Genomic DNA, 24383 nt, shown 5'->3' on the forward strand with positions numbered 1-24383 from the left:
TATTTTTGGCAGTTTTATTGAGCTAAAGTACTTTGTGATATATGGCTGGAGGGGGGAAGGTGGACGTGGGCGGCGCACTAAAGTTCAAATGGGGCAGCAACAATCTCATCAACTTCCCGTTTATGCACTTTTCCGATTCCGGTGGCGGGTGTGGGTGCCTCGCAGCGGCCGCAGTAGTGGAGCTGTTTTGGAGGAAAAGCGGGAAATCAGAATGGCGGAAAAGCGGTTGGGGTAAGTGGAAAGTGTCTAGAGCTCTTTCTGTGGCAGACTTTTTACCTGTTGGCCAATTAAATTTTCAAAACGTGGCCGCACAAAAGTCCAGGCGCTCATATTGCGATGCTCTTCCTGGCTCCAAACAAAAGCTGCACAGAAATAAAAATATTAAATATTAAAAATAAAATTAAATTAAATAAAAAGAACATACAATATAGTAATAGTTTAACATAAAAGAAACTAATTTAAAACCATTGTGTACGAATGGAATTTATATTTTTGTCTTTGGAATAATATTATTTTCAGTGTAAAGGGTAACGATGGAGTAAAGCAGTAGTGGCCAACTTTGTGGGCAAAGTTTACGACATGAACTCACATTGCACGTTGCCATACTGGGCCAACTGGGCCTTCAGCTCCTGGAGGGGGAATGGACAGAGGGACTCCAGGCGCAGGATGGCCGTATCATAGGCCTGCCGCTTCTCGCGCTCCTCCGCCAGATTGTAGTAGTGCTTGCCGCTGCACAGGATGACCTTTTTCACCTGCTCTGCCTTCACGGTGGTGTCGCCTTTTAGAGGAAAGTAGGAATAAGTTGATTAAGAAAACAAAATATATAGCACTTTAATAGTAGCAAAGTAGTAGCTTTAACTTTGACATTAAACTTTATAGTTTTTTTTAATAGTCTAGAAGATATAACCCAAAACATAAAAAAGACGTCTTAAACTTGTACAAAGTGTAGATAAATTTTAATGTCTAGCAACCTTATCCCTCTCTCAAACTATTATCCTTCCTCAATTTTCAAATAATTTATTTAATTCAGTTTAACTGACACAATTCTGACAGGTGTTAAGGGACCAGACACGTGTCAGAATAACTGACGGACAAGCAGGTAGTAATTTTACTATCTAAGTACTTCTAAGCGATGTTAAGAATAAAACAAGAGAATAATTAAACAACGAGAGCTTAAAAGAAGCAGAAAATATAATGAAAATAAGATTAATTTAATAGTTGTTACTTCAAAATGCTATACCCATTTCCTGTAAGGATTAAAACCATATATATAACATTTTACTCACCCAAAACATTGTGGAAAAGCGTGCCCGGTTGGAAGTCTTCGTGTGTGGACGTTGCAGCCGGGAGACGGAGCAACGTCTTCGGGGCCACCACTACCAGTGGCTTCCTGAAGTTTCTTGCCAGCTGGCGACGCAGGACATGGTAGTACTGGGCGGGCGTAGTGGGGTTAACGATGTGCACGTTGACGGAATCGCCATCTGCAGCGGTCTCCTTGGAGTCGCACAGTTGCAGGAAGCGCTCGATGCGACAGGAGCTGTGTTCCGAGGCAGCACCATCGTATCCATGGGGAAGCAGCATCACCAGGGCATTTGACTCCATCCATTTGGCTAAGGAAAAATATGCTCTTGATTATAAAGGAAAAACTAATAGGTACGTATCAAGTTACTAACAAAATATCTTTGTAGTTTTATATTTTTATACAATCAAGATCTATATCCACAATTAAAAAGTTACTCACTCTCTCCCGACACAATAAACGTATCGATAATGATTTGGGCTCCATTGGCAAAGTCCCCGAACTGTGCCTCCCAGATGATCAGGTTATTGGGATTATCAATAGCCATTCCATACTCGAATCCCAGCACCGCCTCCTCCGATAGAATACTATGTGCCAGTTCTAGTTTGCCGCCATTTCCACCTGCCATGCTGTTGAGTGGGACAAACATCTCGTTGGTCTGCTGATCCACCAGCATGGCATGGCGATGGGAGAAGGTTCCCCTGCCCACATCCTCACCACTGATGCGGACATTGTGTCCCTGATACATCAGACTTCCGATGGCCAGGGCCTCGGCCGTGGCCCAATCAATCTTGGCACCGTTCTCCAGCTTCTTCAAGCGAGCTGTTACATGGGTTTTCAGCAGGTGAGGATGGATGTTCTAAAAAAACTTGATTTACTTTTGTTATCTAATTAATGATCTAAATGACAACTTACAAAGTCCTCAGGGAAGGCCACACTTTGTTGTCCTATGTAATGCAACAAGGAGTAATCAAGACCCGTATCCCAGTAGGTTAGTTCCTTGGACGGGGCCAGCTGAAGATCCTTCCACTGCTTCTCAAAATACGAGGGCGGCGGCTGATAGGTGGGAGCCAAGGCCAACTCCTCGCCCAGATACTTCATATAGTTATCCCTCATTTCCTTGGCCTGTGACTCAGAGAGAACCTGCTCCTTGGCCAGCTGCTTGGCATACAAATCCGGCACCGATTCTCTTTGATGCACGATCTTATAGACCAGCGGGTTTGTGAAAGTGGGATCGTCCAACTCGTTGTGGCCCCAGCGACGGAAGCAGTTGAGATCGATGAAGATGTCCTTGCGGAACACCCTCTGATACCGGAATGCCAGGTTTGTGATTCGGGCCAGAGCCTCGGGATCATCCCCATTTACATGGAATACCGGCGCTTGGATGGACTTGGCCAAGTCGGAGGTGTAGGCCGTGGATCGCCCGCGATCTCCGGGCGTGGTGAATCCCACCTGGTTGTTGACAATCAAGTGTAGGCTGCCGCCCACTTCAAAGTGCGGCACATAGGCCATATTCAGGCACTCCTGGTTAATACCCTGCCCGGCGAAGGCCGCATCTCCATGCAGGATTACGTTGAGTACATGTTGGCCAAAGGGCTGAGTGTCGCTGTTTCCAAACCCTCCCTCGCCTCGCGTCTGTTGCTTGGAACGCGCCTTGCCCATGGCCACGGGATTGGCAGCCTGAGAGAGCGAACGGAGGACAAAGGATCCGGAAGATAAAATCGGGAATCAAATTTCAAAGTTTGGCGTGTGTCGGCTTACCTCCAGATGCGAGGGATTGCGCACCATGCTGAAGTTCAGGCTCTTGCCCAGCACCTGCAGCTGCTCGGAAACATCTGTGTGCGATTCGGTTTAGGTTTGATTAAATTAAGCATACGCCATGTGTGCTTAGGCTAGCAAACCTACTTTCATTCTCCATTATTGCCACTCACAAAGAGAGGGCTTGAAAGATTTGCTCGACTGGATATTATCCATTACTTAAAGTCTTTTTGCGACATTAAATTTATTTTTTAATTATTAAAATAATAAATAAAATGTAATCATAAGAACTATTATATTAAAAGTATCAAAATGTTCAGAAAAACTTTAATCTTAGATAATGTTATTATAACTGACACTAACTATAAAATATATTCAGGAAATGTAGCAAGGGATACAAGATTATGATCCCTTCCTTTAGGTACCCTATAAAGCTCACAAAAAAAAAACCTCCTACGAAATTTGCCGGAAAAGTTTCACTTACGGAAATGACTTATGACGTCGGACATGGCCTCGATGTCTTCGGGAAACTCGGATGCGCCGCTGAGTTTGCGGAAAACTTTCGCCGGCCGCATGTTGAGCAGGGCGGCCTGCAGCGGGGTGCGTCCTCGGTGGGGCATCGCCAGGACCACGTGCTCGATGTTCGCTGTCATTCCGTTGGACGATTTTTGTCGTTGTTGTCGTTGTCGCCGTTATTTCCATGGATGTTTCCGTTGTTTTAATCGGGATTGCATGCGAGGGAGAAAAGTTTTTGGGGGCAAAGCAGATTAGGGTTAAGTAAGCGTGCCGTGATATGTGAGAGCTCGTGAAGGGGGCACCTGTTCAGGTGTGACAACGTGACACGATTGTCGGTTCACGTTTATCCCCAAGGCGGAAATCAAACAAAGCACTGTTATCTCTATCAAGTAAAGAGGAGATAAAGTTTGGCGGCTTGAAATGGGTCTGCGATTTTGGGAAATGCTAATCGTATTGGAGGAGCAACAATCACGGCAAGGATTGGGAAAAATATTGTATAAAACTACTTAACTTTTATATAAAGGACAAGACATTAACAACTCTAAACGGACTCAACAAACGCATTTAAAAATTCCTAATTAACTTTAAGTTTTATTGTTGCTTGACGCCGAATTTTATGCCACGCTTGTGATTATTTTAAATACATTTTATATTACCCTAAAGCTATCTAAACACCTAAAGAGCCGACCTGCATGTTAATTTAAATTGCCAAAATTTTTATGCGAATGTGAGAGAAATGGGAATGAAATATTTTCAGGTCCTCACCTTGGACGCTGTCGCGTAGCAGCTGCCAGAAGAAGGCCAGCATGGACTCGGCGCCCTCGCCCCCGTACCGCTTGACAGTGGGAAACTTGAGAGCCATGAAATTGTCCCAGGCCTGCGACTTAATTAACAGCTCGGCGATTTCGCAGCGCTCGGCGTTCTGCAGCTGCTGCTGGTCCAGCGTTTCAAAGTTCCTGGCCAGCCATTCGCGCTCCTCGATGTCCTGTGAAAATAAGGCAGCGGGATCAACATTAGTAGTATGTTTATGAGAGCGGGGAACACTTGGAGAAAATTGTTCATTAAATTAGAACCATTTAAGAAAGATTTCTAGTTTTAAATTTGAATACTTAATAAGAGATATTAACATAGAACATATTTCCTGATCTATGATTTTTTTCAAATACTCAATCCTCCTAAGTGTTTTCACATTTTCCGAGTGTCTAGAGAGCGGGCCACTTACCTCGACATAGGAGAACTCGGCGCTGGTTGAGCGGCCGCAGTAAATGTCCTTGAGCAGCTGCTCCAGCTGGGCGACGTCCTGGGCCACCTGCGGACCACTTAAGAGGCCAGCGGTGCGCACCGAGTCTTGTGTCTGCAGTCCATAAAATGCGGGACTTAATTCCTGCAGCTCCTCCTGGCTGTCCGGCCAAAACACGCCCACGAAAATTCACAGGACAAATACACGCAGCCAGGACATCGGGTGGGTGACATTACAACAACAAAAAAAGAGGGCAAGAAGGGAGAATAAAATATGACATTTGCCGGCATGATTTCTGGAGGTCCAGGCCTGGCCAGACTCCCCAGGACTCCGCCTACCTCGCCCTGATGCTGATGGGATTTACGGTCGCCAATTTGTGCCCGTGCTGGCGAAAGGCCTCCACAAAACGATAGACATTGCCCTGCGAGTTCCTCGACGCCCGCACATCCTCGGCCACTGGAACGAACACATGCGTAAACAATATAAATTTCGACTCACGTTATAAATTATTTAAAAAAGGATTCACGTGCATCTCCCATTGCCACGGCCATTGCTATTGCCTCTGCCACAGTGTGCGGCCTTTTGAATTTATTGGCCTTTTACTTTTATGATATTTATTCTTTGCTTTTTACGCTCCGCTTCATTTTGATGGACTAGCTGCGAGGTATATGCACTTTCGAATGCTATTTGCCCCGCAAATATTTGAGATTCGATATTCATACGCATTGGGAAATGCTAGCGGGTAATCGAAAGCTTTCAAAGGTTAAAGGTAAATTATATTTTTAATTTCTTTATTAATTCTGAGCGACTTACTTTAGGCAAAGTCAAATATTGCAGTAATTTAAATAGTTATTTATTTGGAAATGCATTTTTTCGGTGTCGCTATGATAGCAAAACTCATTTAAAAATCAACATAAAATAAAAATATGCTTAAAAAAAGAGTATTCAAAGTTTGTTTTTGGCCAAACAAATACCGGATTTGTGTTCCATATGAGAAATGGCAATGGTTGTTTTTATTGGTTATTTTTTTCGACCATTTCATTCTCTGGTTGAGCCATTGACAACTCGTTTGCTGCTTAGGTGTTTACGTGCTAAAGTGTTATCCTGCTTAGAGGATTTATATGCGATGACGCATATCACTCGATTACCAAAGTAAACCCCCTGGAAAATCCGTGGGACAGGCCACGGGTCACAGAATCTCCAGCAGCTGGCAGTTGGCATTAACATTTGGCAGTTGCCAGTTTTGGACCCGCATTAAAATTGAGTTTCCTCAAAAATTTATGCAATTTCTCGGCAACATTTTCGGTGATAAATCAATTTAATGTTAAAGTGTAAGGTCGCCCTGGACAGGACAGGAATGATGAATTGTATTTGCGGCGACAACATTTCAACTTGGGCGTGTAAATATTATTGGAGCACAGCGGCGCGTCCTTTGCCAAAGGATAATGGTTGCCCTCGCCGAGATGCAGGCGAGGGAAGCAAGGCAAACAAGTCGGTGAGCACAGCAGCATGGCAGCCCCTGTATCCTCCCAAGGGGGCTGTCATGTGAATTTAATCAGACTACATTCAGGGAAATTTATATTTTAAAGGGATAATTAAATTTTAATAGGAGTAAAATAAATTAATATAATTTTATAATTATTTTTGTGTCCCGAAATATTATTTTTCACAGCTTAAAGCTTAAAATTTAACTGTTAACGAGTTTCTCAAGGTTAAAAATAAATAATTTGTATATCTATGCTTGCTTGGAAAGAGAGAACTTTAATATTAATACATTTAATTTTCAGATTAATACACCATCCAATTCTATTTCTTCTATTTTCCTGTTAGCTTTTCTCAACTCAATTTTCAGTGGAAAGTGACTCTTATTGCTGATGTCATATAGCGACCGTTCCAGCAGCAAAAACCCAAACCTTTGAAGGCTCCTCTTTGCCTCTGTTAAAGGCTCCCGGCTGACTACCCGACTTGACTGGTGTCCACTGACACTGCTTTCAATGGACTGCTGGCCACGGTGTCGATAAGCCCTCAATTGTGTACGCAACTGAGGATGCTGGACGAGCACAAAGGAGTCTCCGCTTTTCGGTCTATTGTTCGCCGGACTTTGATATTTTGTCAAGCTTTTCGGCAGGCTCCCCGTTGTGAGTTTTCGTGTGGAATATCTCTTTTGGTCTGTCTTTGCTTAATTAGTGCAGTTTCCTAAACAAACCATGGGGGGTCTCTCGCAATCTCTTAGCTCTAAATATAAACCCCTACTAGCACTAGACTGCACCATATATTTCAAGTTTATCAGATTTGTCGGTGGGAGAACATGTGATAAGCTAAAAACCAAAGATTAGTACGGCCAGGTAACAGGAAAGAAGGCAACATTAAGACCATAAAAAATATTCCACCAGCTAGCAGAAGTTGTATTTCTTTGAAAGTTACCAAAATGTTGGCATAAACAATGAGTTGGTTATATTGGTAATATATATACAGATTATTTGGGATTTAAATATATTTTTAAATTCTTTATAAACTAGTATCTGTGCCAAAAATATGATGATTCTCAAGTGGAGGTAATTTGCATTTATTATTTAAATACTTAATAGATCTAAACCAAATTAAAATATAAATATATTATTATATATTGTTTGAAGTATTTGTATTTCTGAATATATTAAATATATAAATAAATTTATTTGCAAATTATATTAATAATATTTACGGCTCTCAAAAACCCACACAATTTCCTAATATACCCCTCCTTATAAAGGGTATAACTATACAAAACAGATCCAGCAGGTTGGCTTGAACATGTTCGAAGTGCAGACTGAAATCACATAAAACGCCCCGGGATTGAGTTTGTGTTTGAGTTTGACTTTTGCTTTTGGTTTTTGAGTTTAGCCGCAGCAATTTGTTTTTGATCTTTTGTTTGGATTGTTGTTTCATGAAGTTGTTGTGGCATTTGTTGATGGTCAGCTGCTTGGGTCACACAGAACAGTGATAAACAGCCGGCTTGAAAATTAGGGAGGGGTCAAGGGGTCACAACACAGACACTGCTCACTATACAGAAAACTCCTGTGGATTTCTTTTTGTTCGTAGTACATTTCCACTGCTCATTTAGCTGTTTTTGATCTTGGTACACATTTCTTATCGATGCGATGGTTATCTCGACGGATGAGGACTTTTTTTTTTTATAATTGAAGTCTTGGCAACACTTTGGGATTAGGAATTAGAAACCTGTGGCTATACCTTGAAATTCGCGCCGTGGACTCGGTTTATATCCCCAAACACCCTTCTCGCTGTGATAGTATCGCGAGAGTGGGCGTGGCAGTCTTGCGATTTGCAATTCAGAACTCGCAAAGTAACGCAGCATGCTGATCAATGGAAATAGTGCGGAAATCTGCCGGATCACCTGATAAAAAACGAAGACGCGGATATACGCGCGATCACTGTTGCCGTCGCCGTTCGACCCAGAACTGAAATCTATATAATTTTGTTTGGAGTCCCGGACCCCCTCAAGTGTTCCGAATAATGATAAGCTCATCAAGAGAGCCGAAGAGAGTATAAAAAAATATACACAAATATTTCTCTCTTTGGTATCTCTCATGTTCCAATTTTTCATGGCCTATTTTAGGGCTCATCTGGGTATAAGGTCTAATCTGTTAATGAACAGCGCGCGTTTGGGTTCTGTTAAGTTGATATTGTTATACACATGTAGCAAATGATAATGACACCAAAACATGGCCCTAGTTGGAATTTCGAAACCGTTTCTTATCAGAAACTAAAGCTGATAATGCAGCAGGTTCGCTGGCCACTAATTGATGATGGTTTTTTTTTTTGTCGGAGAGTTAAAAAAGCGAGGTGAATTCTTCAACTAGAATGACTCAAGAGTCTAAAAATGTATGAAGTCTTTTGAAATTAAATTAAGCTTAAGTTAACTATATCATTTTTAAATTTAAATATATACCTCTAGATTTAGTAGAATATTGCTGACCAAATATATTTTGATTAATTTATTAGGCTTTATCCTTGTTTACAAGTTATCAACAAAATCATGTAAAGCCGAGAAAAGGTTAGCCAATTTAACTTGACAAACATTTCTGTTACAAAAATTAAATTAACTTTATAAATACTAAAAGTAAAGTAAATATTTTCTTGGATTATAAATATAAAATGAAACCTGGAAGATATCATTTAAATTCCATTCATTCGCTTTGGTTACCAGAAATAATGTGCTTTAAGAAAGTTCCTTAGCCGGGTTAAGGATTTGAATATCCCCCAGAAAATGTATTTATTTTATGCTTTCCATTACCCGAGTTACCCTTATACTCGTTCCCTTGTTTATTTCTTCATTAATGAAGGCCATGACACTTTCATGGCCTAATGAAATCAATCCGTAGGCCTTTCGATGTCGTCGGCCATTCATAAAACTTGAGCTGCAGCGGAAATGCCGTATGATGGGCGGTAATGGGTCATTGTCTATAATTATAGCGGAAGTGTAATCTGTAAGAGTACAAGCATATACAGGCTCTGTATTACGGCCCATTCAATTTTCCACAAAATGGCCGCGTCATGACAAACGCCGATGATTAACTGGAATGAAAATGAATCACAAAAATCGCCGAGTGTCCACAGTCAACAGAGAGCAGTTCCTCCCCGCCACTCTACTCGTATATGTATATCCCGAATACTGGAGTAAACAAATAAATTGGTAACTTTGGCCAACTTGCACAATCTAGAGCACAAAAATGAGAGAGAAAAAGCGAGGGAAACGCCGCAAGGAATGCGTTATCAGTGCGTGGAGGTCCAATGATTAGATATGGTTAACTTTATCTGGCCGATAAGGAAACGTTTCACAATCGACTAGACGGCGACAGGTGAACAGAGTTTTGGCAACGCCCCGATCAGTTCAGTTTTAGTCTTAGCTGAGCGGCTCGCTGCAACGAACGTGTTTTTCTGCCTGGTAATTGGGAAATAAATACCAAAATTGGTGACAAAGTGATAAGAAGGCTGATAAGCCCATGGCCTCCGAACTGATGATGTCATCAAGTGAAAATTATTGGAAAAAAGCAAGAAAAACTGGGATACATCAAAGATATATAGTGAAAACTGATGATATTTCATATTAAAAGTATACAACTTCAAAGATATTAAAGAAATTTCGAGAAGGAGCCACTTTCTTATCATATCTAAAAGTGAAAAACTGTGAAGAAACTCAAGGAAAAACTAAGTGAAATATCCCAAAATTATTTTAATTTAAAGCTTATTTATAAAGTTAATTTATTTTCTTCCTCGAGATAAGTGAAAATTCCTTAAAATACATCTTCAATTTTTCTTTTAGCAGTGAAACGAAAAAAACGAATTACGAATTACTATAAGTGCTAACGAAAGCGAGTGAAAATGCGCTTCAAACTGTTTGTGGTTTGTGCGCTGGCCTGCGGCTTTATGGCCTATGTCCTGGCCAACGAAAACTTCTCCGGGGAGGAGCTGGAATTTGAGGATCAGATTGTGAACGCAGTGCCCGTGGAGCAGCCAAAGGTACAGCCGAAAGCCAAGCCCCAGGCTGAATTTGTGGATGTTCCAAAGGCTACACCCGATCCCAAGAAGGTGGTAGTGGTGAATCCGAGCCCCACCCCAAAACCATCAGTGCTGACCACCCAAAAGCCTGCCAAGAATGTCGGTACGGGTGGCCAGAGAATGATACCCGTGGTGCATGTCGACAGCCGTGGTACGGATGACGTCCTGACTGTGGCCGGTTTGAAGCCACAGGCCATGTCCGGAGCTCTGGTCATGCCGAATGACTACCTGGGCGAGCTGTACGACGTGGACAACAGTGGCTACAATTGGGGTGAGTATTCAGTGTCCCTGCGCTGATTCAGTTAACATAGTCTATTACTCATACGCCGCGTTGCCCGCTGAATGGGCTATCTTATCAGGGCAGCAAGCTCAGTTGGCTTCAGCTCGGTTTAGTTACCAATATTTGCTCGATAACCTGTTCGCTGGCTCACTCACCCACCCAACCGGGCAGGTGTTGTAAGTTCTCTTTTGCCAGTTTTCCCTCTCTCTGTTTGGCTCCGATAAGATAATGCCCGGGTTGAGGCATTAAAAAGCTAACGATTCCCTTGTTTTCTGCTCCACCTTTTGCTCGGCAAACAAAACAAGTGCGTGGTGCAGGGGTCTATATATGTTATGTATGCATGTATATATACATAGAGCCGTACATATCCCATATCTCTGTGGACATAAGAGAGCATTTGGAGTACATGGACTTGCGTGATTCAGTTTACAACCTCCGCTGGCAATTGCAAAAGCAACTCGTTTTATCATTCGTTCAGAACTGAAATATTGGCTATTCGGCAAGGGAATTGGATTTTTTCCTATATTAGTCAGAGCTCTTTGTTCGTTTGATATTATGTGATTCAAAAGGGTTGGGCTAGGATAGATGTTATGCCGTGGATTCTTAGTATATCCGGTGATGAATCAGTGTCTAAATTTAGCTGAAAAATGCATTGGTAATTTTGTTTAAGGATCAGATTTAATATACAATCAAGACCTTACATTTTTGTAAATGATTCACAATTTGAAATGTGTCATCAGGAGTACAGTAATTTCATTTAGAACCCAAAATATATATATATTAATCCCGTTTTCCAAATTTGTTTGCCCAGTAAAAAACTTAATGTTGCTTCAGATATTGTATATTTGAAATGTCTTTAAAAGCTTAGGCTAACTTAGAAGTAGGATTTACGCTCCGCTTGTCCTTAGGAACGCACAATTTGCACTGTAAACCGCCTCGGGGTCGTTGGGGTCCATTGGCCCTTGCTGCCTGATCCCTTACGCACTCATCGAGATGCGTTGCTCGTACTCGGCGATGCGCATTCGTACAGGAACCACCAAACTTAGGTCCTCCATGATGGTGTGATGCTGGGGCCGCACAGTTGCGCTCGAGTTTTGCCGCGAAATGGTGGCCCGTGACTTGTCCATCGATGGCTTGCGGCGCAGCGTGCACTTGCGATGACTGCCACCCTTGCCCACACCCGTGGGCGTGGCAAATGGAGAGGGAATCGGAGCAGATGCACCCAAACGTTTGGGCTTGGGTGGCGGCACCATTTGTGTGGTGGTCGCCTGGGAGCTGAGGGAGCTAAGGGAGCTATTGCTACCGGTGGTGGCAGCCACCTGGGGGCGACTGGAACGCAACAACGATATGAAGCGATTTCGATTTGAGTTGGTATTGCCGGAGGACTCAAAGGTGTTGGTCAGTTTGTTGAAGAAGTTGATTTTGTCGCTGACAGTGGGGGCGACAGCAGCTGCGGCCGTTTCCTCTTGCAAGTGTTGTTGCTCATGATGCAGTTGCTGATGCTGCTGTTGTTGAACTTCCTCCTGCTGCACTGCGGCTTGCGGTTTGTCCTGCTCCACATCGGAAGCATTGTTCCGTTTGGACATTTCCAGAACCTTTTCCCGCAACTCCATGGACCAGCGCTTCTGTGCCGTATGCAATTTGGGTCGCAGGGCCGGAATGCCTTCCCCATTCTGATTTTTGGTCAACTCCAGGGAAAGTTGGCTGGTGAAACGCGGTTTCGGCGTGGAAGTGACCGATGGGGCGGACATGTCCTCGTCAATGTCCATTTCCAGTTCGCTGATGAAGGAGTTGGAGTTGGTCGATGTGCGGGAAGTGGAGCCAGAGCCAGGACCAGAGCCGGTGCCCAGTGCCATGGCACTGCCAAAGCCAGGAGAGGCGGGATTCAGTTTGTAGTTGTAGAACTGAAAGTTGAATGTGCTGATGCTCATGTTGAATGCTGTTTTCAGACTGCGATGAAGTGGCATGGAAACCCGAACTTATATAGTGTCTCTTCTTGGGACTACCTGCTCCTGAAGCAAGTCCTACCTGGAGTCCCAGCTAAATCCCGACAGCTGCCGCGGCTCAACTTGACTCGTCTGGGGCCTGATTCCAGGAAAACTACCTGAGCGAAGCTCTCTGTCATAAAGATAAAAAAGGAAAATGGCAAGAGGCCAGATTTCCCGGGAAGCGCAACCCGAGCACGCGAATTTTGCGTGTTTTCCGCGCACTAATTTTCACGAAAAAGACACTCACTGCTCCGCTGCTAATCCGCGCACTTTTATGAGGATCTCACAAAAAGGATTAGCGGAAGATTTACGATTTACGCTCTCGTCCTGTTCGGGGGCATTAATTCATAAATAGCTTAAAAACGCGACAGATGTTCTCTCGGCGTTCGAGAAAAATGCGGACCCCGCAAAATGATCTGGTTTTATGGTCCCATCTCTACGCTCCGCTCTGTTGACGTTTCATTAGCTGGCTCATTACAATCAAAATCAATGCAATTAATGGCCAATAATTCACTCGACACTCGGCAATTGACAGATGGCAAAACAGACCAGGATAGCACAAAGTAGAGAGGGAAGTGTGAAAAGGGGTGAAAAGAGAAATTATAAATGCAGGATACATTTGCAAATTGCACTTATTCAATGCAAATTGCAATAGAAGGTCGAAATTACTATGCACAAGGGAGAAAAAAAGGTGCCACAGGGTCTTAATTGAATATCATAATTAATGGACGGGAGTTATTACTGAAGCTTGAGGTTTAAATAGCAGAAAATTAAAGTGAAATTAAACGTGAAAATTTAAAGAAGGGTTTAAAGTATAGGGAAGAGAATAAAAAATAAAGAAGAGGGAATAAGAGAATGTTTTTTGTTATATAATTTTTAAATTTTCGTATGCTGTTATTAGGACTTGATTGATTAATCGATTAGGTAATGAAGTCAAGTTTAAATAAATCTATTTTGTATACAAAGAAGAACGGTTTCTTGTAAAATCTAAAACAAATTGTAATATTTAATATAGTTTTCAATAAAATTATTCCCTACTAATTTCCCTTAATTTCTTTGCTGTTATTATGGTGTAAACTAAAACTTTAAGAGCATTACACAACAATTTGCCTTGGAAATTGCTGTACATTTTCTTTACAATTCTGGGTGCAACCTCAGCTCTCTCCAAGGAGATGTCAGAAATATTTGGAAATCCTTGCCAGAGTTCCTCCACAAAAACTTCGCCAGCAATTTAAGTTTCTGGTCAGCGTCAGGAGCAATATCCTTAAGCGGATCCACTGCCACTGCCACTGTCCGGGCTCCTGTTGCAGCAGGAGTGTCCATTGGGAACCGTCAGCTTTGCACTTAATCAGCTTAAATTGCTTTAAGAGACCAGCAGCAGCAGCAGCAACAGCGGTAAAAAGAAATTAGAAGAGGGTGGGTGGGAGCCAGAAAGGCAGGACAGAAATGAATATTAACTGTGACCTTTAATGGCCAAGTGCCCGGAACGTGAAAGCGGCTAGGGATGTTAGCCAAGTTGCAGCCAGAAAATGCAGAAAATGCAAAAGAGCCTCCGACGAAGCTTTGCAAAGTTTTCTTTTCACTTTATGCCTCCGCCTTTAGCCAGTGCTGGCTGGATAATATTGTGGAATTGAAAAAGTAATCTTCCGGGATTAGGTGTAAAATTATAATGATAGGCCAGAGTTCTCCTTACTAAGCTATTTGTCTTCGGCTCCTCTTTCCTCCGTAGATCCCAATAACAATGTTGCTCCGCCCTCAACTCCTTCGACGGCTGCCGGAGGATATACCATTACTGCCGCCCGTCTTGCTGAGCTCCGACAGACCTTTATGTACTGGTACTTCGACAAGGACATGTACGGAGGACGCGCTGACTACCAGTTTGATATTCATGCCTCGATGACACAGCTCCACAAGAATCTTAACTTCCAGCTGCCATTCTACGGATTCCGTTTCAACTACACGAGGGTGAGTTTTCTATACAATTTAAGTTTAAAGTTGTAAGATACCTTACTTAAATAGCTTCTCTTTTCAAACAGCTCTCCCTCAACGGCTACTTGGAGTTCTCTGATCCGCCTGAGTATCTCACTTATCCCCTGGTTTTCCCGATCAAGGACTGGCCTGCTAAGCGGGATCCCTCCTTCATGGGCATCTTCTTCAGCAAGTGCCGTGTTGGCCGCATCTATCCCTCCGATATTGACCAGCGCACGCCCGGTGTATACTTCCGGTGAGTCAAACATATATCCCTGAATCATGGCACTCATGACATCTCTATCTACAAATTCGCCACCACTGCCCCCATTTGCATTTATTTGCTAACCATATTTATTTGCCTTGTTCCTCGTGGCATTTGCATATTCAAAATCAGCACCGAGCACGCGCCAGGCAAAAGTATTTATACGTTTATATATTCGTTCTACGTGCGACTGAAAACTAACACAAAATAGCCAGTTAGCCGCTGGCATGTGTGTGTTTTGTATACTCTCCACTCTCCATTTCCGGTTGCTCCATTTTCAGGCTGCATTTTATGCATATGGGTTTCTAAAGGGTATGATTTATTAAGCGGGGAATTTGGTTGTTTTACTTTAAGGCAGCGTTTTTTAGATCATTTTATTTTCTTTAGTAGCTTTTAATTCAAGAGTTGCTAGTATTTTAAATTCTACATCAATTTTCATACTTCTTTATAAATTATAAATATATTTAAAAGAGTATATTATTATTCACCACCATGAAAGTTAAACCTTTACCATTGTTTGTCATGGATATTGTTTTGGTGCTTGTTACTGTCATTTATGGCCCCGTATTTTCGCATTATTTTTGCATGACGGCTACCTGTTCAGTGTTGCTCCATAATGTTCTTCGGTTCCTGCGGCACTATCTGCTGGCAGTGGATTTCCTTCCCCACTATGTCCCTGTCGATGCGTGAATTCATTGCAAATTTGATGGTCCAATAGTCCTGCTGCATTGTTCAGGATTCACGGCAAGGAAAATAGCATAAAATTCCGCTCAACCGGAATGCACCTGTAACAATAACGTTGCGGCTGATGAATTAGTAAAGAATTTCCATACTGCTGCATAACTCTCTGTTATCCAATTTGTCTCTAATTATATTCAGTTGGCCCTGCACTTTCCGAGGACAATGTTTAAATTTATACAAGCATGACTTTTCTTTTTTCTGTTTCCTATTTTTGTTTTTTTTGCTGCCTTTCCATGGCTAATTATGCAAATGAATGCCAGCGGGAGGGGCTAAAAGTTATTTGTGGGCTATTTATGTGAGTTGCCAGAGGCAACAGCAGCGCAGCATCAAAAAATAAAGCCTTTACAAATTCTGTAATCCCGGACACAAAAAAAAGGCAGCCACTCAAAAATGCATTAATTAGTTAAAGCCAGAAAGTTCCATCTTAAATCACTGGCTTCCTAGTGGTTAACCCTTAGTTTTGTGGTGGATTCCGCTATTTGGAGCATAAATTATGGCTGTTACATTTACATGGTTTTAGTGGCCTCAAATTTCATGACTTTCAAGGAAAAAAAGAAAGAGAAAACTGAAAGACAGAGCATAAATTACGACAAAGTGACACAGAATGACAAGACAGTTGAGGGATGTGTATGCATGCCCTGAAATTGCACAAAAAATTCAGAGGGAATTCAAATAAAAAAAAAGGCCAGAATTTTGTAGGAAAAAAGGTTTTGAATGGTTTAATCAATCTGACAGCTTTATGAATGCTTTAAAGCATTGCAAGATAAATGTTTTGCTATTCGGTTTTTGCTCTCTTTCCTCGTCTGTAGTTTGTTGTCATCACTTTGCGTTGGCCTGGCTGATAAATTGCCACAACGGAGCAATTAACATCCTGCGTAGTGCACAAGGAGCAGGAAAAAAGCTTGTACTCTTCAATGCAATTTTTATAGTTTTATAGTTTTTAGCACAGTCCAACAATATGTCAAACTTGCTCCGCATAACTCGTTCAATGGCAAAAAAAAGCCCCCAGAGTCCGTGGTCACCCAGTGACATTTAATTGTCTTTGACTCGGGCATAGCGCCATCAAGGGGAAATGCTCAGCCAAACTGTGATGAGAACACTGGGAGAATTATAACCATTAATCAAAAAGAAAATGAGTTAAAACTTCAATAAGATGTTTCAAGAAAAGAAATCATTTACTTTTTTTTTTACATATTTCTTTATATTTGAATCTCGCTTATAAATTTAAACAGACAAATATTTTCCCTCACTGCACCTGTGTGTGGCTGTGCTGGAGTGTGGGCAGCGACTGGAGCTGTGACTGGAATTTAATTTAAATAACTTTGCATGGTGCAAAAGATAAAGAAGCCAGGCAGAGCAGAGAACTGTGAAATGCGAGCGATGTAAAATTGCTGCCCACCCTTTGGCAGGACCTCCCAGAAAACCACCCTTACCTCCCCCTCCACACACACACACACACACACACTCTTCTCACCTCGATCGACAGCCCCTGCATATAATTATTTCGCATCAATTTAATTACACGCTCACACTTAGTGCTCAGCACTGGATTAGCTTAAAGTGCTGGGCGTCGCGCATACGCCACGTTGGCCGTGGTCCGCTTTGAGCATTAAATTCATTATGAGCGTACGTTTAATTACACACGCAAACGTTTAGCGAATAAAAACTTAATGCCAAGCGAAGGGTGTCGTTTGTTCAGGTTTGTTCCAGGGTTTTTTTCGGGATATTTTTTTGTTATTTTCTGACATGTGTTAAACGCTTCAAACTTTGTCTGCAATGTGTGTGTTGTATGATTTTCTTTTGGTATAAATGTGCGTTGCGCTTTTAATTGTTGTTTGGCAAGGGGGGCAGCCGGAGACGAAATTGTAATTGCCGGCCAACCTTTGCGCAATTAAAACATTTTTGGCAGGAGCAAACAATGGGTCAAAGGTGTCAAAGGGAATTGTTGATTAAAATGCAGGAAGAATTCCCCAGATGGAACGTTTATTTAATTATATTTTGTCTGGAAAAAACGATTTTAATTTAAGATAATATATGTAAAATATGTATAATAATATAATTAAAATAATTTATGCTCTTAGCAATCAATGAAAATATTTATAAATTTCTTAAAAACTACTACTATCGGAAACTTTAACAATTTTGCCTGTGTTATTTGTTTGTGTGTCCTTAGTTATTCCTGCACTTTCTCAAACACACACACAAACGCTTTAAGAACAAGAGCTAAGAAGTGAAAAGTGTTCCTTTTAGTTAACCGAAAAGTTTCTTTGCCAACAACAGTCTTTATTCTTTATAACCGTGGCGCCATAATAATGCCGCTTCATTATTCCCTTTTGCCAATCATAACAAGAACCTGCGCCCCGTCCTTTCGTCCTTCGTCCTTGGCGGGGCCATTTGCAAGTCTTGGTTTGCATTTGCTTGCGAGGAAAAGAGATCGAGAGAGCGCTTTCCGCGCGATGGTTCTGCAGCTTACATGCAATTTTCGCCATTTTCTTTAAGTACGGCCATTGTTTCACTTTCATTTACACCCGAGATGGAATTGGGCCACACGGCCAAGACTGAGACTGCGACTGAGACTGCGACTGAGACGGAGACGGAGACTTGGCTGAAACGGAGGATAAGGAAAGGATAAGGAAGGCAGGGAGCGGGTCGCGCCTCGAAGCCTTCCATGCAAAAGCGGCGAAAAGGCATTTTAACCTACAAATGCAGACAAAACTGTGGCAGCGCCCGAATGTATGCAATAAAGTACATAATGGCGCAGTTCAAGAACTGGAAACCGTGGGGGCTTTAGGGGACTCAAAAGGAGGCGAAGGAGGAAAATGGGAGCTCGACTTGGCTACATATATAAATATGTGAGCCTCCGACTTTCTATTACTTTTTTTTGTGTGACTCTTTCTATGGTTACACCGAGAAAAAACCATTATTAAAGACAATATTTATGTACTTCAAAAATGTTTTCAACAAATTTAAGCTATTTTATAAAACTGTTTAAAAGCTGACTTTAAAAAGAGAACTATTATTAATTATTTCATGACAAACCTTCTGTCAACATAGTTTCTAAAATACCCTAAAATTCCTAAAATACAAATCAATTTCTCTAAAGTATTTTCCCTCAGTGCCTGTATAAATGTGTGTGGCTTTTTGGCTTACTTACACGTAAAAGTTGTCGAGTCTGCGGCTGTTTTTGGCTGCTGCGCGCGCATTTCTAGGCTGAGTGACAATTTCCATTTCTTTTTTCTTTTTTTTTTGTAGACCGAATGTCAATTGCAGACTTTTAAAGTTTTTTGCTCAGGGCAAGCAGATGATAAACTATGCCAGTGTGCGACTGTGTGTGCGGTTATCTTCTTCTTTTGGCCCTGGCATGCGGTTTTTGCACATTTCCAGCAAACGTTTTTTTTTTCATTTTCAGGAAGGAAAGTGTAATTTTGTAATTTATTTCCATTGCCAGCTGCTGCCAGTTATAATTTATGAGCCCTCAAATATTGAAAATTTAATGCATGTACACACGTTTATGTGTCGGATCATTATGGCTGCATTATGAGTATTTATTATGGAATTGTTCAAGTGTTAATAAATATATGTATAGTTGGATGGTTGGGGTAAATGGCCTCCACTTCACTGCCTTTGCTGTTCATATTTGTTTGCATTCAGCAGTGTGTGTGTGGGGGGGGGGGGGGGGGGTGAGGGTGTGTGTGTGCTGGAACAAATGCCAGAGCAAAATCAATAAAATGTTACCGGTCAAATGCAAATAGAAAATGGTACACATTCATCTTTGTTTGCCCGAAACACAGACATTCTGTAGAAGCATAACGAGTTTTTCGTTTCCAATTGTTATAGTTCCAAATGAATGTCCTAGTTTACCCAAGTGAATACTCTGTAGCTAGGGCTTTTATTGGCTTATTTATTTAAGCGCAATAAAGGTAAAGTAATATATTGCAATCAGTTGGAATTTAATTTAGCTGAATTTTAGTAATATAAAATTGGTGGTAATCAGTTTTAGTTCAGTTAAGCAGACGAGCAATTCAACGAGTTTATTACAAAGTGATTTAATTTATTTAAAACAAGTGAAATCAGTTTAATTTAATTCTTTATTTATTCCAGTAATGCTTTGAAATTGTATACAAAATATTTAACTGATTAGTAAACATAATTTCTCTATTTGGTTTTGCTTTCTGGGCTGCAATATCGATTACCTGTTCATTGGTAATTTTACCAATAAATGTTTGATACGAGAACACCTGTCATAAAATGTAAAAAACCGAACAGCATTGTTTTATTTGCAACTAAATTCGGTCAAAAATCCTTTTCTCCATTTCATTTAAAATTCAATTTGAATATTTCCATTATTTATTTCCATTTAGAATTCTGTCAAAATGCCCCCCCATTAGGTGGGTAGTGAGTTTTTAGTTCGCTTCTTTGACACGCACATGCACATGTTTATATTGAGCCGGACGCTTCATTTGCTAAGCCTCTTATGCCGTCCAGAAAAGCTTTGCCAATCCTCTCCTCAATTGTCCACCTCTCCGAGTGGTCCGAGCAATTCCAATGCAATTGTCCGGCAATGAAAACTCGCTTAAGTTGGATCGGTGAGCCAACTCCAAATCAAAGGCGGCTGCTGGGTAATAAAAAATTCCCCCTTCGGTAAATCGGCTTAAGATTTATTTGTCTGGCAGGGAGCATGGCTTTGTCTAAGCATTTTCCATTGAGCTCGGTTGTAATTTAACCGAAACTGGCTTAAAGCAATGTATGGGCGCGAGAATGGGAACAGTTTGAAGTGCTTCAGTCGGCGGCTGATCGGGGAGCTCGCGGCGTATGCGTAATGAATAATTAAAGCATATAAATCATACGCCACGTTGCCGCAGTGGCGTCGCCAATGTGTCGGCCGTCGATACGGATTCCCATACCCTCCCCATCCCCCATCGCTCCCTAAGAAACACACTTGAAAGTGCTCACGAGAGCGTAAAATAAATAAAATGTTTATGAAAATTTGCCTCAGCCGAGAACGTAATGAGGAGGAGCAGAAATCAGTATCTCTGTCCCCCGCCTGCGTTCTGATTTATATGCCGAACATCGAATCCATTTATCATCCAGCCAGACGCCAGCCGAATTTTGCTTTGCATATGCTCCTGGCTCTCAGCTCCTTGCCAACTCCTTGCTCCTTAATTTCCTATCGCACATGAGCCGGAAACTGACGCAGAAACCATTCCTACTTGCAGCGTGGAACGTGATCTGATGGGTCGCACGGACCGTTTCGGCGTGGAGGTGCGTGAGCGCACCATGTGGGATATCCGACAGGGCGTCGTGGGCGCCGATACCTTCATTCCCAAGCACGTGGTGATCGCCACCTGGAAGAACGTGTCCTTTGCCGGCGGCATCGATAACTCCCTCTTTACGGTAAGCTAAGATTTATGGCCTGTGATTTATTACCGAATTAACAAGCAATCTGATTTTATAATAACAAGAACTACTTTTGATTTAACTTGAACTTCTATATTAACATTTAAATTATTTTTCTATAGACAAACACTTTCCAAATGGTCCTGGCCACCGATGAGGTCTACACCTACATCATCTTCAACTATGCCATTCTCAACTGGCTTTCCCACACCGAAGCTGGAGGAGATACGACCCAGGGAGCTGGCGGTGTTCCTGCATTCGTAAGTGGTCCTTGGACTTTTTCTACTTTTTTTTAGTTTATTTCCATTTTGTCGGTTGGCACTCAATTAAACAGTTGACTCCGTAGGAAACTTTGCCAACTGATTGTGAGGGAAGGGTGGGCTACCCCTTTTGGTTTCCCCAGGATGTTCTGTCCTGTTTGCTTAGGTGATTCGTTGGACAATCAAAAAGAATTAGTAAAGAGAAAGTGAAGTTTTTGTGGGAGAGGATTTCTAAAAAGGGATTTACAAGAAAAAAACTAGGAGTCTGGCCAATTTTAGCGGTTGAATATAAATATAAAGTTTTGGAACTACTTGATAAATATTTATTCATAACTACCATATAACAAATATTGTGTCCAAGGCTCTTAATTGTTTACAAGTATTTCATAAAGGCACATTTTCCTTAAATTCCTTGAGATATCAGTTCAAGAACCTCTTATCATAATTACAATTATCGTTTGTTTAAATGGCTTTATGTTTGCAACTAATTTTGCGAGTCCCCTTCAGCCTGCAGGCACTTGCAGTAATTAAACGCACAATTTAAACTTTGCCTAAGCCCCCAAACATAATTGCCAACTTTGTGAACAGTTAATTAAATGTGAGAGAGATCCGCATGCATGTGTATTTAATTGCAGCAATGCCCTGACCCAAGCTCCCCGTAAATGCCATTCCCAGTCACTGATGAGTGAATGAAATTTACTCCCATTTTCAGGTCGGTTTCAATGCTGGCAACGGCACTCAGGCCTACGAGTACAAGCCCTACAGTCAGAACATGGTAATTAGGGACTTGGCCATTAGAGGATGGGCCAACGGATTCCCGGGTCGTCACATATTCCGCGTGGACGAGCAGATTCTAATAGGCTCATGCAACAAGGATATCGGTAGGTTTAACATATAAGCAGTTTCCTATTTCAATTATAATATTTATTTCGATTTAATTAGATGCCGCTCTCTTACCTTTGACCTTTGCCCCCGAATCCGGCAACATGTTGGGTGGTCAGGTGGTAAATATCACCGGACCCTGCTTTGATCCCAACATCCGAGTAACCTGCCACTTTGATACGGAATCCGTGCTGGGAACCTATGTGGATAAGAATCGCGTGATTTGCGTGCAGCCATACCTGAAGGCTGAGGGCTATATCCGCTTCCAGATCTCTGTGGGCACACAGCGTTTCAAGTGGCGCGGCAAGTACTTTGTGGAGACTCCGGCCGCCGCCACCGAGAAGATCTTCTTTGCCACCGATGATGTGCACAAGAAGAATCCTGCCGAGATTCGCATCACCTGGGATCGTTACAATATGACCTCGAACTTGAATGCCAATGTGATGATCTCCCTGTGGGGTTACCGTGAGACCAAGATCGAGCCTCAGCTGGAATATATTGATGTGATCGAGGCTAGCTATTCGAATACTGGCAGCTATGTGATCACGCCCTCGAATTATTTGAACCGCAACAACATCAACCGTGACATGCAGTTCGGCTTCCTTCAGATCAATCTCACTCAGCCCGAGCAGTATTCTGGCCTTTCCATCAGTCCGTGAGTACAAATTACTAATATTTATTTGTTTTTAAGCTAAGAATAAAGAAGAAATAGCCCCCTTTTTGGCAGCTGTATTAAAGGAATAATAATGTTTTGATTTCATTTAAAATAGGTTTATATTTCTTAGAAGACTAATTAATAGTAGAAAATTCAGCAAACTTTTTACAACTTTAGTAGCCAACTTTATTGGAAATAATTTATTCAGTCAGTTGGTTGAACTTGCACTGCCCTCAATCCCTTCCAGATTCCATTGTTATTATGTTTTAATTGGTTCTCGGTTGTCTCAATGTGTCAGCTCAGTGTCGAGTGCCTGCCGCTCTGATGGACGGTCTATCCCATGTTTTTATTCAATTTGCTGGGGCAATTTCAATGACAATGAGACTGGGCTGAAATGCACTTTGGATCTGCCAGAGAGAGAGATGGGCCACCAGATTCCATCATCATCATCATTATCATCTTCATCCACTTCGGCTTCAATCAATTTGCTCTGCCTGGAACGAAGATTGCTTATTATGACAGCCTGTAATTGCGAGACATTCTCAGAGCTAATCAATAATGGAAATGTGTTTTTAATGGCCTCGGCCAGTGGTAATCGCCAGTATTTTTGTCCGCCAGCTTTTGCATTTAAGCCTTTTCGTTCACGTCCTGCAATTATTTAGCACTTAAACCCCGAATCATCTTCCGACCCATAAAAATTTGTTGCCCCGATATGTACAAATTGTAGCTGGCGAGATGGCTTTGCAGGAAATCTGGTTTGCACAGAGATTTTATGTTTAAAAACTTGATTTAAAATATCTTAATTATATCTGAATATTTTTAAAAGCAATTTGTAATATTTTATATATAAATATTCATTTAATAACACATTTGAATGTAATTTTAAAATCAAAAATTGCTTGAATTAAGATTTTTTCATTCTCCAAAAATGACCATAAGGCTCTCACCACAGATTTCTCTTAGTGTGTCCCTGAAGACGCAATATAAAACCATTTCTCCTTTTTTTTTTGGTTTATGGCACCTTTGGGTGTCGTTAGCCAGGCCCAAAGTGGCCGTGGGTGGGCTCTGGAATAAATTGTTAGCATTGTTTCAACATTTAATTTCCATTTGATGGCCGGGTAATTGTGAAAACTTAATGAAAAATATCACCATGGCAGCAGTGAGCGGTGCTAACTAGGCATTGTCTAATGGCGAATTCGTGTTGCTCGTCAAAAGCGGAGTCCTTGGTCCTTGTTTATTAGCTGTCATTGTGCCACCTGTAAGAATGGCACCCGGGGCGTATGATTAATGTCACCCATGGAAATGAATCTTTGGCTCACAGTTTCACAATGCATTTTCACCATTTTCGTTTTCAATTTCCCTCGCAGAATCCTGTGGTCCCGCCCCATACCGCTGGGCTGGTATATGGCACCCCAGTGGGAGCGACAGCATGGAAAACGCTGGCCGCGAGCTCTCTGCGATAATTGGATTCGCAGCGACCGATTCCTCAGGTAAGACTCAACAAATATGCATTTGCATTTGCCGCGCTAATTAAAAGCAACCAAACGCGAAGGGGAAATTGGACGCACACTCGG

General features: G+C 41.8%; 3 protein-coding genes across 7 annotated transcripts in view; 1 reads left to right on the top strand and 2 right to left on the bottom strand.

Moving 5' to 3' along the window:
* On the bottom strand, positions 1-14464 carry LOC108083196 (probable 2-oxoadipate dehydrogenase complex component E1 homolog). Of its 3 annotated transcripts, none has more exons than XM_070286543.1 (12): positions 14335-14451; positions 5153-5270; positions 4797-4974; positions 4340-4559; positions 3543-3704; positions 3062-3135; positions 2216-2980; positions 1742-2159; positions 1287-1610; positions 590-778; positions 277-362; positions 1-182 (listed from the first exon to the last, which is right to left on the bottom strand). In XM_070286543.1, coding segments are annotated over exons 1-12 (2640 nt in total). In that variant the 5' UTR covers positions 14336-14451; the 3' UTR covers positions 1-77. The 3 variants fall into 3 exon arrangements, with proteins under 3 accessions (XP_070142644.1, XP_017034392.1, XP_070142645.1); XM_017178903.3 differs by lacking the exon at positions 14335-14451 and adding an exon at positions 8046-8253; XM_070286544.1 differs by lacking the exons at positions 4797-4974; positions 5153-5270 and having other exon boundaries at positions 14335-14464.
* mesh (sushi domain containing 2 mesh) overlaps positions 9709-24383 on the top strand; it is a 19694-nt gene continuing 5019 nt past the window's right edge. For all 3 annotated transcript variants that reach the window (XM_070286542.1, XM_017178571.2, XM_017178588.2), the window contains exons 1-9: positions 9709-9759; positions 10138-10644; positions 14371-14606; positions 14678-14865; positions 20832-21009; positions 21135-21272; positions 21985-22153; positions 22215-22809; positions 24177-24299. In XM_070286542.1, the coding sequence (XP_070142643.1) occupies positions 10197-10644; positions 14371-14606; positions 14678-14865; positions 20832-21009; positions 21135-21272; positions 21985-22153; positions 22215-22809; positions 24177-24299 (2075 nt within the window). In that variant the 5' untranslated portion in view covers positions 9709-9759; positions 10138-10196. The remainder of the gene's footprint in view (positions 9760-10137; positions 10645-14370; positions 14607-14677; positions 14866-20831; positions 21010-21134; positions 21273-21984; positions 22154-22214; positions 22810-24176; positions 24300-24383) is intronic.
* Positions 11616-12597, bottom strand: bnk (bottleneck). The gene has a single exon (XM_017178599.3). The coding sequence runs from the start codon at positions 12582-12584 to the stop codon at positions 11631-11633; it is 954 nt and encodes a 317-aa protein (XP_017034088.3). The 5' UTR covers positions 12585-12597; the 3' UTR covers positions 11616-11630.

The sequence above is a fragment of the Drosophila kikkawai genome, chromosome 3R, assembly GCF_030179895.1.
Source record: "Drosophila kikkawai strain 14028-0561.14 chromosome 3R, DkikHiC1v2, whole genome shotgun sequence".
Taxonomy (NCBI): Eukaryota; Metazoa; Arthropoda; class Insecta; order Diptera; family Drosophilidae; genus Drosophila; species Drosophila kikkawai.

What these genes read in the sequence shown, in the direction of transcription:
- LOC108083196 (XM_017178903.3), bottom strand. Translation starts at nt 8,169, where the DNA reads ATGCTGCGTTACTTTGCGAGTTCTGAATTGCAAATCGCAAGACTGCCA. An exon ending in CCCATCAGCATCAGGGCGAG is followed by an intron (nt 4,975 to 5,152) that starts GTAGGCGGAGTC and finishes TTGGCCGGACAG; the next exon opens with CCAGGAGGAGCTGCAGGAAT. An exon ending in TGGCCTTCCCTGAGGACTTT is followed by an intron (nt 2,160 to 2,215) that starts GTAAGTTGTCAT and finishes AAGTTTTTTTAG; the next exon opens with AACATCCATCCTCACCTGCT.
- bnk (XM_017178599.3), bottom strand. Translation starts at nt 12,584, where the DNA reads ATGAGCATCAGCACATTCAACTTTCAGTTCTACAACTACAAACTGAAT.